The sequence below is a fragment of the Asterias rubens genome, unplaced genomic scaffold, assembly GCF_902459465.1.
Source record: "Asterias rubens unplaced genomic scaffold, eAstRub1.3, whole genome shotgun sequence".
In the NCBI taxonomy this organism is placed as follows: domain Eukaryota; kingdom Metazoa; phylum Echinodermata; class Asteroidea; order Forcipulatida; family Asteriidae; genus Asterias; species Asterias rubens.
Window position 1 is genome coordinate 128,342 of NW_022985702.1, and position 18,456 is coordinate 146,797.

An 18,456-nucleotide genomic window follows, 5' to 3' on the forward strand; every position below is an offset into this window, starting at 1 on the left:
CTTTAAGTTTCAGTGAGCAATTGACATAAAAGAACATATCATCTCAACACACACATGTACACAAACACAAAATGTCATCTTCCAACTTTCTAGCTAACGCAACAGACTCACAGTCGCAGCCCCGCACACAAATCCAGGCCCGCCCTGTATACTGTACAATTATGTACAATGTTCTTCAAACTGTCAATCTGTCATAAAAAAGTATCTTTATGACTTAAAGAGCAGATGAATAGAGTGATAAACCATTTGCCTTTGCAAGAACTGTCAATATTTGAACGTAAAAATGTGCTTTCTTGGCCAGCATTGTAATGGAAACATGGCGGCAAATTGTATTTATATATTTAAATGTATAACAAAATAACACAGACAACCGTGGTTAGTTTTTGTTAGACTTTACACTGGCATATAAATATATAAATATACAAATCGATACATAAAGAAACAAAGAAGCAAAATAGTGCAAATACCAAGCCAGTGAGTGGCGAGGAGGAACAAGTGACCAGCACCTCTACAAAGCCGTCCTGCCACAACGACTGACCCCTAATACCCACCCACAGTCAAAAACCACCCATCCCACTGTGAAAAAGAAAGAAAGCGATTGTTATTGCTCTTAGTCTTACCTCAATTGTTAGATGGTGTCTTAAGGTCAATCCTGTATTACATCCATTGCCTTGAAGTTTTAATTTTTAAGGCCCATGTTTTTTGCGCCTGAAATTTTCCCCAAACATTTCCTTAGAATTTGACCTCGTTTCCGCATACTGAAATATGGCTCCTATTGGCCTGGTGTTGGCCATAGTCTGCCATCAGGTTGGGTTACTTTAGCAAACCTAGACACAAAATCTGTAACTGCTGCATCTTTTTCCGGCTGGTGAAGGATGATGTCAATGGCCCAGGGTGACACATCAGCTGGGGATGACGTTTGGATGACTGTAGGACATCTTTGTCTGGTCATTGGCCTCCATGAATGTCAAGACATGACCAGGATGATCAAGGGAAGGTTTTGGTGTGGGGAAGTCCCGTACACACTGCAGCATCTTGTCATTTACTGGTGGATTGGATGAGCAGTAATGACACACTGGATCAGTGCTTTAGCAAAAATTACCATGCCAATGCACCGATCCATGTGTCGCATCACAAACTGAAATTCATCATACACTGCTGCATCCGCATGCAACCGAGTACAAATATGAGAAATATAAATTGAAATTAATTCTGACAGATAGCGAGGGGCCGATTCACTGTGATGAATCAGTTTAAAAGTAACACAGACGATTTTATACACAACACGAACTTTGACTGAAAGCCAGTGTAAATCAAAAAAAGAATTGGTGTCATATCTGAACGGCGATCAAACTGTTTCCTTATAACAAGACCGGGTGCAGCATTTTGAAATGAACTGATGGTTGAGATCATCGTTCACGTGGGAGGACCTGTGGCAGGGACTGTGGGGGCTCCTGTTGACGATAGTTGCAGTACCTCGTTCCGGAAGTCTGTGGGCGAGAAATTTCAAATAATTGTTATAACATATATAAGTTTTTTTTAAAAGGGTGATTTCGTACCCAGTCACTTCGTACACTTTTGCTTTATAACGGGATCGTATACATCTGCCGGTAAATACGGGAATTGTATTAGCCGATTTATTAACTGAACAAATTAATGACTTCGTTGTGTTAATGATAGGTTGTATCCTTCCATATAATATTTTGTGTTGTAACACCCCTTACACAAATTATTATTGTAAGTGAACGACTCAAAGATTTCAGCTAGCTACATGTTGTTTTTGTGAATCGGACTCATGAATTTACAGACCATTTTGTATGAAGACTGGTTCCTTGTGCCTCACCACTGTTGCCTCGTTTCATTTTTTTGCACTATTTTATGATTTTGTTTTTTAAACATCGGAATGTTTATTGTTTGTGACTCTGCTTCAATAATTTATGGGCATGGTGAGCCAGTGTGCCCTTTAATTATGACAGTATAAATATTTACACAAACTGATTTCTTCCTAGATGATCTTTGGCGGTTACGGGTTGCATCCACAGGCAACCGCATGGTACGATGTAATAGCCAGGTGTTGAAAAATCCTGGTCTTTAAACGCCGGTCAACTGCTGCTATTTGGGCTCCCAGCCTCACCTTATTCTTATTGTCTACCGAGTATTTAACTGAAGTCATGTGAAACTTGGCAGCCGTCTCCATTGTTACCTTACCCGAGCTGAATAAAAGTGACTGTTGATGTTTTCCTTCCTCAGTGAATTCTCCTTGACGGGAATCTTGGCATCAATTAAACCCTTGTACTTGGTGGCTGAGCGGAAGGACTTGTTTGGCGGTTGCATCCACCGTGCGATGGTCCTGTCTCCTACAAATAGAATTTTTGTTGGTGTTTTATGTTGATTATTTGTATAACACTGAAGTATTACATCAAACAGGTGACCTGTATCTGAAAGCATGATGCAGTCAATACTGGTCGTGCTGGACGGATATATTTACAACATGGGCCTACATAATGTGTATTATATTAGGGTAATTGGCTGTGTAAATTTTATTTTCCAAATAATTATCCCGCTTTGGGCATGCTTCATGATTTGTTCTTCAATTCAATTCTTGCAAATTTATGCTTTATCACCTTATTGTCTACATCCAGGCAGCAGTGCCATCTAATCCCACTGGCCAGTTTCTTTGTAATCTTCTCAGCTGAATCTAGCTTGAGGATTCTTACATAAGTGCAGGTGATGACACCCTGCATTTCCTGCAAATGTTGAACATTCTCTCAAAAGGTGACAGCAGTCACAAGCTTGCTTCCTCTCTTGTGAAGTTCACAGTCAGAAAATTATTGACTGGTTCGTCTCCCCTACTCCTCACTGTGAACTTCCTCCAAAGCCTGCCTTATGAAGCTTGAGCTGTTTCCTACCGATCTGGGTTTCATTTGGGTGACCAGACGAGAGGTCAAAACGTCAAGAAATTGCCCACGGTGATCAGATCTTTTACTGCTTGAGAAGATACGGCTCCACGGGCATTGGGGCAGCTTGAACTGAATACATTTTATATATTCCCCTATCATGTACGTAGTATCTCCAGTTAATATGAGTCACCTCTCTCGTCTTTGTGTAGATACATATCCCCATAAGACATTTTGCCTCCATAAGTTGGACACTTGAAGGAGCCCCAAAAAACAGCTTCTTCTCTAAAGTTATCCCCAAGCGTTCGTAAAGGCACTATTCCACCCACACCAGATCGCCTCTTTGCAGCACACTCCTGAACTGCTTGGGCATGAATGAGATCTTCATGACTTTCTCCCCGACAAGCATCTTCTTGTATACTTTCTGAAGATCAAGTACGGGCGATCTCTCTCGATGTTGCCTACTACAGTGATGATCTCGAGGAAGTACCCCCAAAACACGCGAGTGCCGCGAGCGAGAACGAGATTTTTTCGAGTTTTATCGAGGGGAAATTCAACCCCTCGAAAAGCCAAACCCCTTGCTCCAAACCTGCTCGTAATCGCAAGATCCACACAGCTGTAAAAATTACATGGAAGCGAGGAATTACGAGGGCTCTCCGAGGATCACTGACCCGTGAAGACAAAGTTGATTTCTAACTGAAGATCAACCCAATTGAAGACGGTGCCATACAGGCTCTAGCGGCTACATAGAAAGGGTTTTGAAAAGTGTACCACTACTTTGTAGTGAGGTTTACATGATTTCAAAAGCGTCTTTGTTACAAAAAGAATATATTAGATTTCCATTGGGGGATGCAGGCATGTTCTGAGCACTGACAAAACGCGGAGATTTACCCGTCAGAATTCGTTGTTTTATTATAACACGATCTCCGGTCCACAAAAATTGCCATCTACATGATTTCGATAGTTCCATACTTCAGTGTCTTCAATGTCCAATTGGTTTTGATTGAAAACATGCTGTACGCGAATGCGGCGATGGCCGCCGCAGTATGCCGGGCGTCCATTTCTACCCCAGAAACCTATGCTAAGCGTGCGTGGCGTGTACAGATTCACGGCTTGGCCGCAGGATTTGGTCTCAAATACGGCAATGTACAGAATGCGTGAACATTATCGGAATCGCGCTACTTGCTACGTGTATTTTGCACTCACTGTGCCCCTGTTTAGTGCTTGCACTGCGCTTTCTGAGCCATGCTGCGCTGCGGCAGTGATAACTTGGGCCTCGTGTAGTTTCAATGGCGGCGTACAAAGTGAAATGTATTACATTCTGCATTCGGACTGCCAATCATTCTGCACAGCTGGCTTTTTTTATTTTCTCCCGCTTGTTTGGTCCCCCACCCCCACTGGCTCTCAGACTGTTACAGCATTTCATGTTATCGAAGGAGACTGCAAGTAAAATTACTGCAAATGATTCTGCGAGGCTGATTTTTATTTTCTATGCAGAGGTGACAGGAGTGGGGTATGGAATTCTTCCTAAGGCCCAAATCATAAATCGAGATATTGTATGAATTCAAAGGAGATAATATGAATTTCTTAATTGTTACAAGTTTTATCATTTGAAGTGGGACGTTTTCATGGTCAGAGAGGTCTTAAAACAGAGCTCATATAAATGGTGAACTTTGTATTGCCCTATTGAGGTACATGTAGGCCTAATGGTTAAATGTGAAATCTCCCTCTAGAAAAGACTTCATGTTTCTGTTATTTTTTTTTTTTAAATAAAGTATCACAGTATACATGTGTGTAAATGTACATTTTTTGTACAGATAATTTTTAAATCTCCAAATGCTGCGTGGCAACTGACTTACAGAAAGCATATCTTTTTGGGAACATTACCAAACGTTTTGGGGTAAAAACAATTAATTTATTTAAAATGCGACATAGATTGTTTCAATTCACGAACAAAATATCGTTTTATTCAAAACATGGGTATACCATGTACATGTATAAAAAACATTAAAACAACATACATTCACATAAAATTGGTACTAAGTGAGCCTCCTGTATTGTATTAAACTTACATTACATTAAACTTACATGTTTAAAGATAATGATGATAGAAAGTTTCTCTTGAAATATTACTGGCTGAGGTGCTGTAGTTTTTTAGAAGTGAGTAAAACAATTAGTTTTGATCTCATGAGTCGAAAACTTGATGATTGAAAACACTTAAGGGTTTTCCCCACTTTTTTCTGGTGATTGCAATGACCGATTGAGCTTAAACTTTCACAGGTTTGTTGTTTCATGTTTATGTTGGGATACACCAAGTGAGGATACTGGTCTTTGAAATTTACCAAAAGTATAAACTCCCTTTAATACCCCCAAAAACAGAAGTGATAAATCTTCTCTTACAAATGTCTTAGTTCATTTTTTTATCATTAAGAAAAAGGGTTCTCTCGGTGTTTCTGGCATTAAGTTTTCACCACAGCATCTTATAAACCATTACAAGGTGCTACATTATCAAAAGATCTGTGTAAAATGGAACATAGCTCTGCATACTGTAAAAGTAATAACAAGTGCTCCGGGACGCCTTTCAAGTGCGAATCGTGCTGTGTAAGAACTGTGTATTATTATTATTACCAAATCAAAATTAATCTTGCAAAGATACATAATTTCACAGAATTATAGAGTGGAGTTTGATCCTATTTTGTATTTTCAGTTGGAGTGCTTAGGTAAGCCAATCGGTTGTGAAAAGTGCTATATAAGAACTGTGTATTTTTATTATTACTAAATCAAACCTAATCTTGCAAAGATAACTCCACAGAAATTTAAAGAGGGAGACTATTCCCATTTTATATTTTCAGTTGGAATATTTACTTATTTACCAAAAGTATATATTCCCTTTAAGGCACTGTATTTTAATTGACAGCAACTTCCGGCCTGTCACATCTCCTCAACCTCCTACACCCTTCGTCAATGGCGACTCTGCACTCCTTCTGCCAGAATGCATCGAACTGTGTAGGAGATCGAGAAGATGACTTTGCCGTCAATCTCTTTACATTTGCTATTCGGGTGGGGTCGAGTTGCTTTTTCCCCCGTACACACCGACAATTCGACTCCCCCATCTCCTTCTCGGAAAAAAGCAGCCTTACAAGGGACAAAGCAAAGTTTGGCTCAGAGCACGAACCCGCCTTTAACACCATCACCCTTTGCGGAGTAAGATCAGGCGGGTTCGTGTTCGAAGGTGAGCGTGGTGGTGGTGTCCTGTGCATTGATGGGGCCCTGGTCGGCGGTGGTGTGGGTGATCTCGGAACAGCTAGTAAAAGGGGCGTAGTTGTGGATGTCGCGTTTGGTGAACTGGTAACGACCGGTGACAGGCCTTTGGATGCAGATCCAAATTTGGCCTGCCACAAGTCGCTTACCTGTTCTGCCATCTTTCTGAAGACGTCACTGTCAACGCACCTGCATACAGGTCCTGCTGTTGGTCTCAGTTGGGTCCTCTCCTCAGCGTATGGAATCTGTTAACAAGATAAAATTTATCGTTACCATCATCGGTACATAGGTGTATTCTCAAACATGTGTTGAACATGGAACTAGGCCTCCAGCTTTCTTCCCGTAACAATTGTTTGCAAAAGACTAATTGTTTTCTATTTAAAGGGAAATAGGGAAAAGCAGAAACGTGTTCGAAAAAAAAAGGTTCTGTTTTTTAATGATCTTTTGAATTGCCGACGTATCTCAAAAGAAATACAACCAGTGCTACAAAATGTCCTTTTACATGTAAATGTCCTTTTACATTTCGCATAGTAAAAGGAAAACCACGCAATTTCGAGGCATATTTGTGTAGATCATTGTATTCTACTTTTCAAACATCGTTCTAACCATATGCATTTTATAACAAACGGTTAAACGAGACGAGACCAACTCGCCCGATCCAAGGCAACGTGTACCTTAAAGGGGCACACCGGCTTACCATTTACGTGATTTAGTGATGCAGCCCTGATACTTCGGCTTTTAAGGGGCACGGCAGTTTTGCCTTGACTTTTTGTAAAAATTTAGGGCACCAAGGCAATTTTCAAAAATTTGGAAGGGCATCACGGCAATCATAAAAAGTTGCGAAGGGCACGACGGCAGTTTGAAAAAAAACCTCAGAGTTGCCTGTAAAAAATAGTTCTTCAAATTTTTCCATTTTCTAATCTAACTGTTACCCAATGAAAAAAGAAAGCATTCATCTAATTCAACAAAATAAAGAACAACTACTTACAATACACAATAATTTTTTTTTTGTTCATACGTAATCCTACTATTGGTCATGCACGTTGTGTAGTTTTTCGTAGAGACGCTAAAATTCCCACGTAACTGCTCCATTTTGACACGATGTTGACAGAATAAATGCATGCGGTGCGCGACGCCTATGCTGTACATGATGGTACATCACATGTACCAAGCATGGGGAAAACCACTATCCCAGCATGCAAGACACGTCGAGTCTTTTTCTCAAGGCGTTTAGCGTTGGTTCGCGTAATTTTACCACTAGAGGGCGTTTCTCACGCTATCGCTCTGTTCCGAAACGCCCTCTAGCGTTCGATGTTTCAAGTATTTTTTTTGTCGCACGCAAAGAACAACGACTAACGGGCCTGAAATCTGCTGTTGTGCCTTACGTGGGTGAAATTGGGGTATATTTCGTTGCGTGAAATTTACACAGACATCGGGACTTTTGGGCTTATTTTCGAACTTTGACAACGTTGAATATAATTTGTTTTCGGGAGGAAGGGCACGGCGGCAATGATGAGAAAAGGGCACGGCAATCATTGCCGTGAAAAATTGTTTTTTTGAAGGGCATTGCGGCAATCGGTAGGGGCAACGACGGCAATTGCCGTCGTTGCCGTCGTGAAGTATCAGGGCTTGTGATGTGGAATCACAGACAATAATTTATAAATGGATCTTTGTGAAAAAAAAAATCTAAATTTCCCGTAATTAACGAAAAATGTGCAAAATACCATAAAAAGGTCAAAGGTCGGCGTTTACGCTTTTCTAGCAGTTACAACGCAAATTTACGTGACATTGTTGTAAGTAGACTGGTGTTCTGTTTATATAAATGTTTTACTATGGCGTGGCATAAGGAACACAGTCTTATTATCCATGTGAACAACCGACGTAATACACGCATTAGTTCGGATAACTCACGTGACCTTTGTTTTTTGACAAAGTTCTTTAGGAACAGTTCTTCTTCATTCCTGGGAGATTTTTTGAGTCGATTTTGTAGCCCTTATAGCCCAACGAAGCTGATGTGTCTCTTTAAAATAGATCAGCGCAACAAAACCCATATGTTTATTTTGTTATGATATTGCAGTAAAGCCAATGCAGGAATGGCAAACTTCCATGCAAAACTTACCAGAATTGGGCTAGTGATGTCCATATCCTCCCCTTGAAATTAGTCCTCGAGCTCAAAGCTGACCTCAGGATAGTAGGCCTCCTGCAAAACAAAAAGTATAGTAGACCCTTTTAATTACAGGTAAAACATTGTGTGTTTGTAAATTTGTTAGGCCCTTGATAGCAGGGCCATCACACATACACACAACAAAAATACCCGTCGATACCAATTTTTGAGAAATATAAACAAGATAAAAAAGAAACACAAAATAATTGCCCCACGGAAATACATGTTGTAATCGGCAACTTACCTTCACGAGCTTGACAGCAGACTTTGGTGTCAAAACAGTTGGCTGAAACAGCGCCTTTGGTACAATTGGCGACTGTGAATAAATTTACAGTATACAAGATTAAAAGCATTGTTGATTTGTTCTCTGTAAAGTATTTTTTCAGCATGTTTATGTACATGTGCGTTGTAATTTCTTTTTGATTCTGTTTTTTTTGTACCAATAATTACCTGTGAACATAAAGCATAATCACGTTTGTTTTTGTGTAGGCAGACATGAGTGGTAACGGGGGGCACCCTATTTTGAGATATTCCCATAAGGCCTATTGCTCGCTTATTACTTTTTATAAATTAGTCAATGATCCACTTTTTCTTTTACCACTTTTTAATATATATATATATATATGTAGGCCCTACATTTTTATAAATTCATCACTGTAACTATCTGATGTAAGTAACCCCCCCCCCTTTTTTTTTTTTTCCACAGGTCCCTCATACCTATTTTTAAAATCATCATACCTTTGATCTTGCTATTCTTATTAATTGACCATTGTTAGTTGCATCATGATGCAACTTGCTCTCTAATCCTACCCTTTCATGTCTCCCTCCATTGTTGTCGAACAATACATTTACCACTTTTATGGTCCAGTAACCCTTCCTTTCATTCTAAACATCCTTTGTCCTCGCCACTTCACTCCTATTGGTTCATAGCCCCCAATATTGTTTCTGAAATAGGAACTTTGATTGGCTGTTATTTTCCCGCTTCTTTCTGGATCCTTTCCTTAATCCCTTTCCCCCTCTCTTTTTCTATAAATGGATATGTATTTGTTTGTACTTGTCTTATGCCTCTGAAGAAGGTCCGGATTGGATCGAAAGCTAAGGCCATCTACCCTATTCATTATATATATGTAGGCCCTATGTATATAATTTCCTCGTAGAATTTTTAATGGACGCGCACCCCCTCTCCCTTATAAAAAGTCTTCGACAGTAACTTACACGTATCAGGTCTTGATGGTCTGCACCCATTTCCTAATCCTCACAAAACCGTGCAACAACTGAAGCTCGTTTCTTCCCTGCTTTAGTCTGTAACAAATAACATTGTGTATTCGAAAATTATTATTATAAATATTATTACAATTATTATTGTTTAATTGTAACTTTAACAACCAACTACAACTTGATGTTCCTGTAATCTGTACGTTATTTTAGTTTTCATTGTGCCAATTACAGGCCTAGACACATTTATTTCTCTGGTAATCACCTTTGTTGTCGATTTTGAGGATTTTGCTGAATGCTTTACTGCTGCCTTTGAAGTCTGTAAAAAAAAAGGAAAACAAAAATTGAAATACAACAATAGCATCACAGTGCCAGTAGATAAAACCTCAAATTATGCAATAACATTATTATTCTCAAACTGGTCATTAACAAATGTTCATGCGCGATACTTCTCAGGAATGTGTTACCTGTGTACAATAATGGAATAGTTCAGCAAGATGACGGCTGACGGTACTCCGAAAACCGCCATTTATAAATAGGGTCGGCAGGTCTGATTTTTTAACGTTTTTTAATTCTTACGTATAGCGCAAATTTCAAATTTTTTTTTTGCGTCATCTACAGATTTGCGCAATAACTTGGACAAACTTTTGCGCAATCCGAGAATTATATGATATATATACATAATATTCTTAATCCCCTGCCCCCTCCTTTTACTATAAATAGATATGTTTGTGCTTGTTTTATGCCTCTGACGAAGGTCCGGATTGGATCGAAAGCTAAGGCCATCCCCCCTAAAAATTTATTCGCGGCGTTAAGCTATGGGTCGGTCGGGAAACCGAAAACAGAACTCTTTTTTTAATAGACCTTATAGTAATCGGTTTGTTTTTCTTCCTTTTGTCTTTAAGGCCTACAAACATATTTATTACTCTGGTATAATCACCTTTGATTTCGATGTCAAGGGTTTGGCTGAATTCTGTCCAGTCTTTTTTGCTGCTGCTGCTTTTGAAGTCTGTAAAAAAAGTAAACTAATATGAACACATTTAAAGAACACCACTAGCATCCGGTGAATCACATGGAAATTCCATCACATTGCCAGTACATCTTTTATTCCAGAAAAGTACAATGTAACTTAATATATCCAAATATACAGGCCTATGTACTTATATTTGTCGAAGAGACAGGTATTGGTTTTCTGTACATATGTTTTCTAATTGTGGTAGAAAATATAAATTTATTAAATCACCGCTACTATTAACGTTATACTGCAAGAAAATCAGAAATACACGTACAAGTAGCAAAAGAAAACAAATCATTGTTATGGAATAGTCATACTAAAACTGCCTATTTATACCCTATACATTGTACGAATAACCCGACCGAAAAATAAACCCACAGTTACATAGAACATACCGTTTTGCTTCGTTTGGGTTGGGTGTCGATTTTGTTGCTTGGGCCAGCGTTTTCCGTTCCTTTCGGCGCAGTTACTGAAGGGGAAGGATCCACGACCTAAATCAAAGGAAATACGTGAAACGTGGGAAGGACATTTACATGTACAAGCTTGAGTGCGAAACATGATTGTAAGTAATAACTGAAACATCAGTCGAATCTTGCAAATGACAATCGTTACCTAAAACGTATTTGTTGTTTAAAAAACATCGCAGTGCTTAAAATAATAAAAAAATAAACAAAAACAACAACAGGAGGGCCACCGTAACGAGGTTTTTATTTGCCGAGTCTCTCATTAAAAAAGGGAACTGACAGTGACATCTTATTCTAGGTCTTACCTTATCGCGTGATTCTCTCGCGGCTGCCATGGACAGTGCTCTTTCCAAAAAAAGCAAGTCGGAATGATCGTCTGTGGGAAAACGGTGTATTTTTTCTTTAAATTATTGTTATACCATACTTGATGATGATTGCCTGTCTATCCTATCCGTCTATCACTATAGCTGATCATTTTGGGCCTTCAAATCATATACATGTACAAAATACAGTAGGCCTCTTAAGATAAAATACTAGCAATAACAAGACTTTGGCCGAATGGGAACATGCACAAGAATTTCCTACGCAACGCAATATACTAATAAATAAACATAATTTTTTTTTTTTTTTTTTTTTTTTTTTTAAACGCAAGATACGTGTGCGCAATGGCAAACAAACGGTTTCCGTGGCAACCGCTGACAACAACATTTTTTGTACCAAAATGACCCTAGATAAATGATAGAACAAGTTAAATTATGACGATTGAAGTATTTACTTTTCTCTAGTAGTAAAAAGGAATTGACCAATTGGCGTACGGGTTTGCGTGCGTACGAGTTGACCTGTTTCCGTAAAAAGTATGCATGAATGAATAATCATTGTCTAGAACTTTTATTAATGTGGAGTTAAAGATCCTTCACAGAGTTTTGAAATAATAATTGTGCGCTAATGATTAAACACTAAGTGGCCTGACATTTTGATCCAAAATCGGACATTTACACCTCTAACCTCTCTCAAAAACAGTACATTTAATAAAAATTATTAACAACTGTTTCTTTTTCAAAATAAAAATTAGTAACAACTGTTTCTTTTTCAAAAAATAGTTTGATGTCAGTGGTCTTCCTTTTTAATTTACTTCGTTTTGGGATTCATTGTTTTATCTTCCATGTCGTAAAATACATGTTATCTAACATAAGTAAGAAAGAAATCGCTGAAGATATGTACACTTACCCGAGAGTCGTATGATCTTACATGGGAGATAATGTCCCTCCCACATAACCTCAACCATCTCTCCAGCTTCCAAACCTGGCCGAACATCTTTTATGAGCTTAGATGGCACGATCGATGTCTTCTTGTCTTCAAATTCAACGAGTACTTCGCGTTCAATCTTCATCAGTTGCCTCCAAGCCATTTTGGAAAATATCTGCATGCGCACTTCCGAACATTTGCAAATGCAATGGTCGTTTGATTTACTGGTTTTAGAGGAGTTGTTATTTAGGTGTTCGGATCACTCTATTATTTGGTGGGGATAGACGCAAATTTGCATGAAGTTGTTTCCGAAACTTTATGCACAAAATGTTCAAAAGGGAAGGACACGAAGTCAAGGTGGCCGATTTGTAAGAAGTGATAATCCTGGCTTTCCTGGGGTTGTCATTGCTCATGCCCATGCAGAAAAGACCAGAACCCAAGGTGGTCAAATTCTAAGAAGAGACAATCCTAAATCTTCCAAGCTCATGCACTGTGTGTTCAAAAGGACACGAAGTCAAGGTATCCGATTTGTAAGAAGTGATAATCCTTAATCACCCGGGGTCGTCCGGGCTCCTGGCCAGTCAAAACGATCAGAAACCAAAGGGGCCGCATTGTAAGAATAGACTGGGTCCTGGCGGGCGTTGGTACGTTCACGGTCGAAGAGACCAAAAATCAAAGTGTTCGATTTGTGAAAAGTGCTAATACTCGGTCTTGCAAAAACGCCCAGGATGCATGAAGTTGAATATGACCTATTCAATAGGTCAATGTAAACAATCAAAGTTGCCGATTTCAAAGAAGTGATATCTTCCAATTCAGGGGTGTTTCCAATACCCAAGGTGTTGAGGCTTAACACCTCGTACTGGCACATTTCAGTGAACCACGTGATCAGGAAAAATGTTCCGCGTTTTTTTCGGCTGAAGAGATGCATGCCTAAAAGAACAGAACAATTTGTAACGAAAGAAAGAATTAAAAAACTTTATCCCTTAAGACCTTATCAGAAGGCTTTTTGTCAACAGGTTTTGCTTTTTTTTTTTTTTTTTTTTACATTAAATGAAAAATTTTGCTAAAAAGAAGAAATATATTATAAGTAATTTAAATCGGAAAGGTTTTTTAATTTATAAATTTTCTTTGTAAATCAAGTTTAAATATTTACTTCTATTGTGTTTATGTGCATGTTTTTATGGGGAAACAAGCCGTTCATGAAAAGGAAAACACTAACTAGTGTGGGCGGGTTCTTTTATTTATTGGACTTATATTCATAACAACAGATTCAATCTCTTTTTTGAATTCATGGTGGTCCTGAAAAGGACCGGTTTGTTTGTGGGACTTAGTACCCAGTTGCTCTGCCTTGGTTCTCCATCACTGCCGGGATGACTTTTTGGATGTGGTTGATGTATTTTTTGCAAGATTCGGGAGTCACTCTTGTTTCCCAAAACAGCTTGATACCACCGACGAGTTGCTCCTTGTTAGTTGGCTTGACTCGACGACGCAGGAAGTGTTTGAACTCGTGCCACGGGTTTTCTATTGGGTTAAGATCTGGACTTTCAGCAGGCGTTGGCATCCAGTTGATCTTTCTAGCCTTCATGAAATCCTTGTTTTCATTTGAGGTGTGTTTCGGATCGTTGTCCTGCTGGAACCGATGACCATCCGGGAACTGGGCTTGCAAGTACGGGATGAGGGTTTTTTTCAAGGATATCCTCCCTGAAAAACTTCCCATCCATGATGTCCTGAAACACCACGATGGGGGTTTTCCCGCGTTTTGAAATGCCTGCCCAGACATGAAGCTTGAGTGGGTGCTTGGGTTTTGCCTTTAATTTTCTCGGCCTGTTCTTCTTTCTGAACGTCAACTTGCTGTGCTGGTCCAGTTGAATACTGCACTCGTCGGTGAAAATGACATTGTCGAAGGTTTCCCTCCGACGTTGAGCATCTAAGCAAAAATCTAGACGTTTTTGCTTATTCGCATCTCTTATCATTTGGCAATATGCGGGACCAGTGGCCACCCACCCAAGCTTCAGCCGCCGTCGGCAAATGGTTGATTCAGCCACTTCGAGCCCGAAGATGTTGTCGAGAATTAAGACGATGTCACAGGAAGTAAGCTCGTCGTTTGAGCGTCTATCGGATCTTGGTTTGTCTGCGTATGAGCCGGTTTGTTTGTATTTTTTTTTAAACAAACGCACAGTTCGTCTCATAACGGAAATGCCATTACTCTGTAGGTCGGCCAAAATATCTTTTTGACGTGCCCCTGTCGAATCTAGCAAGGCGATGCGGGTTTTCGAGTAGAGAGAGAGTCGACGTACCATTGTGAAAGCGAACTTGTTGTCTGGCATGTATCAAAGATGGGTTGCTGCCCTTAAGTAGTGTCCGCTCATTAGCATATTCTGATCTGATTGGTCAAGCGTCCGTGGCGTCAGTTTGTTAGTGTGGTACACCCATCCATGTGCGCTTCCGACGGTCAGCGATGATGGACGGCTGACCAAGCCCCCGAAGTAGGTGCACTGAGCACTGACATGAACACTGGAGTTACGCACATCAATAGTTTTTTATATCTACAATTTCGTTGCCAATCATACAAATAGTTGTGAAATCATTTAAGCCCAGGACGGCACCTGGATCACAAGGTTGTCCAAGTATAACACGGGGCTGCACGCTTATGAATAGGCGCATTGAAATGAGAACCAGACTTACCACTAACACACTTGCTTCCTGACGAAATCTTATGACACAAAGTTGAAAACTATAGGGTTTTTCCGTTTTTTACTCTGACTTAAGTCAGAGTGAAAAACGAAAAAAACTAAGTTTCTTCCGCGGATTGCCGCGTTTTTTTGTTTTTTTGACGATTTGTTTTTAAAGCCTTAGGCCTATATGCTTGGCAACAACAATGTACAACTAAAATCATGTAGTGTTTCAGCTCTTTTTTTAAGGCTCCATTCACAGGCCTGTACATGCTAAGAATGCACCTATAAACCTCAACATTTTCTAGGGTCTCATGTCCCTTGTCCCTTGGCGGTTTGGTTGCCTCGCTCCTCGCTTGCGTTGTGCCTTTGAAAATGGTCCTTTTTTTTTTTCATCGGGCAGTTGCATGCAGTTGTTATTTATCCTAAACATACATTGTTATGAGCAGAGAGTATACCTTTCGATTAGATACTCGTCTTTTGCCTTGAAACTTCTCATTTGAGAAGAAATTTAACTCTCTCCGATCATGGGGCAATACAAAGAGCGAAATCATACATGTAGTCATGGTAAATGAATTCTTTGATCGTTGGAATTAAAAGCACCACAATAAGTGTTTAGGGGAAGTCGCAATAGAAAGAGCAAAACCGGAAACGCACTCAAATATTTTAAGAAGCTGAAAAGGCCATATGAGTTTGTATACCTCTTCCGTGTGGAGAGAGGCAAACGTTTTATGAGGGCAAGAGCGAAATCATACATGTACATGTAGCCATTGCAAACAAAGACAGGAGGAAATACTATAGTTTAGCCACAGAGGAACAATGTTGATCATTGTTATTAGAAGCGACAAGGTGTTTACAAGGGGGAGATGCATACAAAGAGTAAAACCGGACACGCACTCAAAAATTTAAGAAGCTGTTTGGAGACTGGTTGAAGATCGGACCAAACATTATTTTCAGTGGGGAGATTTCAACATACACTTATTCCTGTTACAGTATGTAATATTATTGTATTAATGAGACAGCTGATATTTAAGTGCCAAGGCTTGTCTTCTATTTTTTTTACGCCATGATATTCCATTTTAGTAACTCTTATCAGTGTGGACAGACAATAAATAAAGTGCATGTTGTCTAGTTATGGTTGTATGGGGTATGTTTCCCCGTTATGTGAAATGGTCTAGTCCATTGACCTGCGTGCTGAAATTCAACGAGAGATAAACCACACAGTGCACTGAGGTCAGTATTCTTTTTTGCGTTGATTATAATATAGGGGCCAAAGTTTTTCATACACGTGTCTCTACATGTGTCTCTATGAAAAATATTGAGATCCCGCCTTAAGTTCTTCTTCTTTTTGAAAATAATAGTTGTAGAATTCCCGCCCGTTTTTTTTTTATTGAGAATAATTGTAGAATTCCCGCCCTGTAAATATTAAATTGAAGTACATTGTATAATTCCCGTCCCGCTTTTTATTTATTTAAATTTGTATAAAGTAAAATATTGAATTCCCGCCCATATTTTCTTTCCCGTACGGTACTGTAGAATTCCCGTCAAATTGTTATGACCGAGGCTTATTTTAGAATTCCCGCATATACTGGAAACTTTTAAATGGTTTGTAGAAATTACAACCTTATATTTTTAAGCATCAGCTGTGTACAATTCCCATCCCGTAATTTGTTTTATGAAGTCAAATATTGAATTCCCGCCCTGGATTTTCTTCTCTATTTTTCAAATGGAAGTGGCTGGATTGTAGAATTCCCGCCCGTAATTTTTAAGTACCGGTCCCTTCCCGTGATTTGTTTAATGGAGTAACAAATATTTAATTGCCGCCCGTAGCCTATACCTGAATTTTTTTTCAACGGAGGATTATTAGAATTCCCGCCCTGTACATTTTTAATGGTTTTAATTGTTTTTAATGAAGTAAATAATTCCAGCCAAGTTTTGTTGTGTTCCCTTTTTTGAAATAGAAGTGGATTGTACAATTCCAGCCCCGTAAGTTGTAAACGGGAGTTCATTGTACAATTCCCGTCCGGTAAAAAGCCTATTTTAAAATAAGTAATCATACATTTCCCACTCTGTAATGTGTTTAATGGAAATGGGCTGTAAAGTTCTCGCCCCTGTATTTTTCTTAATGGAAGTTAATTTTCAAACTTGCTACTGAGCCTACTGACATTATTCTGTTACCACGCAAAAGTGTTTGCGGTCAAGTCAGGCAACTACAATTGGGATTTGACACTGTATCCCCGAGGTTAGATTTAATGCATGAACGCTCCTCGCAAGGCATTAATTGCGTGGAATTTTGGGGACAAAATGATAGCTCTCGACACCGCTCGAAAGTTGCTCGAACCTCGCTCGCACTCGCTCGATTGCTGCACGCAAAACTCGAGTGTGGTAAACGAGTTGCTTCGAGTGATTTGCGAGCACACGTTCCTCGTATGGGTACTTCCTCGAGATCACCACTGTAGGTGTAAGGCAGTAATTGTCTCGAGACAAAAGATGTTATACCTGTTGAGGTGCTTAGCAGAATTTAACAACACTTATTCCTTGAATTTAAGAATATGTTGCCGCTGGATCCACAATCAATATCTGACTGCAGGAAGGCATAATTACCTCAGTCACCTAGGTCGTGGGTTTCGAATCCCACCCAAGTAAAATGCCTGTGATATTTTTTCACAGGACTCGGGGGGACAGTGCTAACACACAAAATTAATAGGCTTTAAAAACACTTTCACAGGAAACACTTTCTTAAATTGCATATTGGATAAAGAATTGACAATAAACAAATCTCTCATGTGCTAACAGAAAGTATCAAAAATTTAGCATCAAATATTCCATATACAGTCGACTCCCGTTATTACGAGCTCGCATGTTACGAGGTTCCGGTTGATACGAGGTTTTTTGCCGGTCCCGAACGGCCCCATGCGTGTTTCAATGCATTAAAATACTGATTATACGAGCACGGTAGTAGCGAGAACACGGTTATAATGAGGTAATTTGGGAGACCCATTACGAGCAAAACATTGTTTAAAACCCTTCTATAACGAGAACAATTCAAAAACCAACTAAGGAAATACCTGTACAGCTGGTAAAGTCGATATTTGTGGCTTTTAAGACATACAATAGAGGTGTTAAGTGGACGCTACCGCTAGCAACACTAATCCGAAATCGGGAGTCACGAGTCAGCAAGCAAGGTTGTTAATTCCAAACTCCAGACAATGGTGGGATTAGGAGGTTTGCATGGTTCAAACATTGGAGAAATCTTAAGAAAAGATACTGATCCACTGAGTTTATAAGCGCGTTATAAATTTTCAGAAGGAAAGAAACACCCGCAACTTACAATCAAAACTAGTTGCGTGATCAATATTATTGAATGCAAAAGCAAGATTTTACCTGGTATCCCACATTGGCAATGAACCATCTAACATGACACAGTGTTTACCAATGAAAATCAAGATTCTATTTTTTGTTGCTGCGACGAGTGTATTGCACATGCACACACATGCACAGAATAGCACGATCTTCCCTGGTA

The 18,456-nt window shown here is 39.4% G+C and overlaps 1 protein-coding gene across 1 annotated transcript; it reads right to left on the minus strand.

Annotated features, from left to right (window-relative positions):
• Nucleotides 1-5,713: 5,713 nt before the first annotated feature.
• Nucleotides 5,714-12,439, minus strand: LOC117305806. The gene is made up of 8 exons (XM_033790682.1): nt 12,244-12,439; nt 11,322-11,392; nt 10,948-11,043; nt 10,781-10,799; nt 9,803-9,856; nt 8,567-8,638; nt 8,278-8,309; nt 5,714-6,403 (listed from the first exon to the last, which is right to left on the minus strand). The coding sequence occupies exons 1-8, from the start codon at nt 12,422-12,424 to the stop codon at nt 5,804-5,806; spliced, it is 1,125 nt and encodes a 374-aa protein (XP_033646573.1). The 5' UTR covers nt 12,425-12,439; the 3' UTR covers nt 5,714-5,803.
• Nucleotides 12,440-18,456: the final 6,017 nt, after the last annotated feature.

Excerpts from the sequence above, each read along its gene's own strand:
- LOC117305806 (XM_033790682.1), bottom strand. The coding sequence starts at position 12,424 with ATGGCTTGGAGGCAACTGATGAAGATTGAACGCGAAGTACTCGTTGAA. Across the intron at positions 11,044-11,321 it reads CGAGAGAATCACGCGATAAG|GTCGTGGATCCTTCCCCTTC; the intron begins GTAAGACCTAGA and ends CCTTTGATTTAG. Across the intron at positions 8,639-9,802 it reads CCTCAAAATCGACAACAAAG|TCGCCAATTGTACCAAAGGC; the intron begins GTGATTACCAGA and ends ATTTATTCACAG.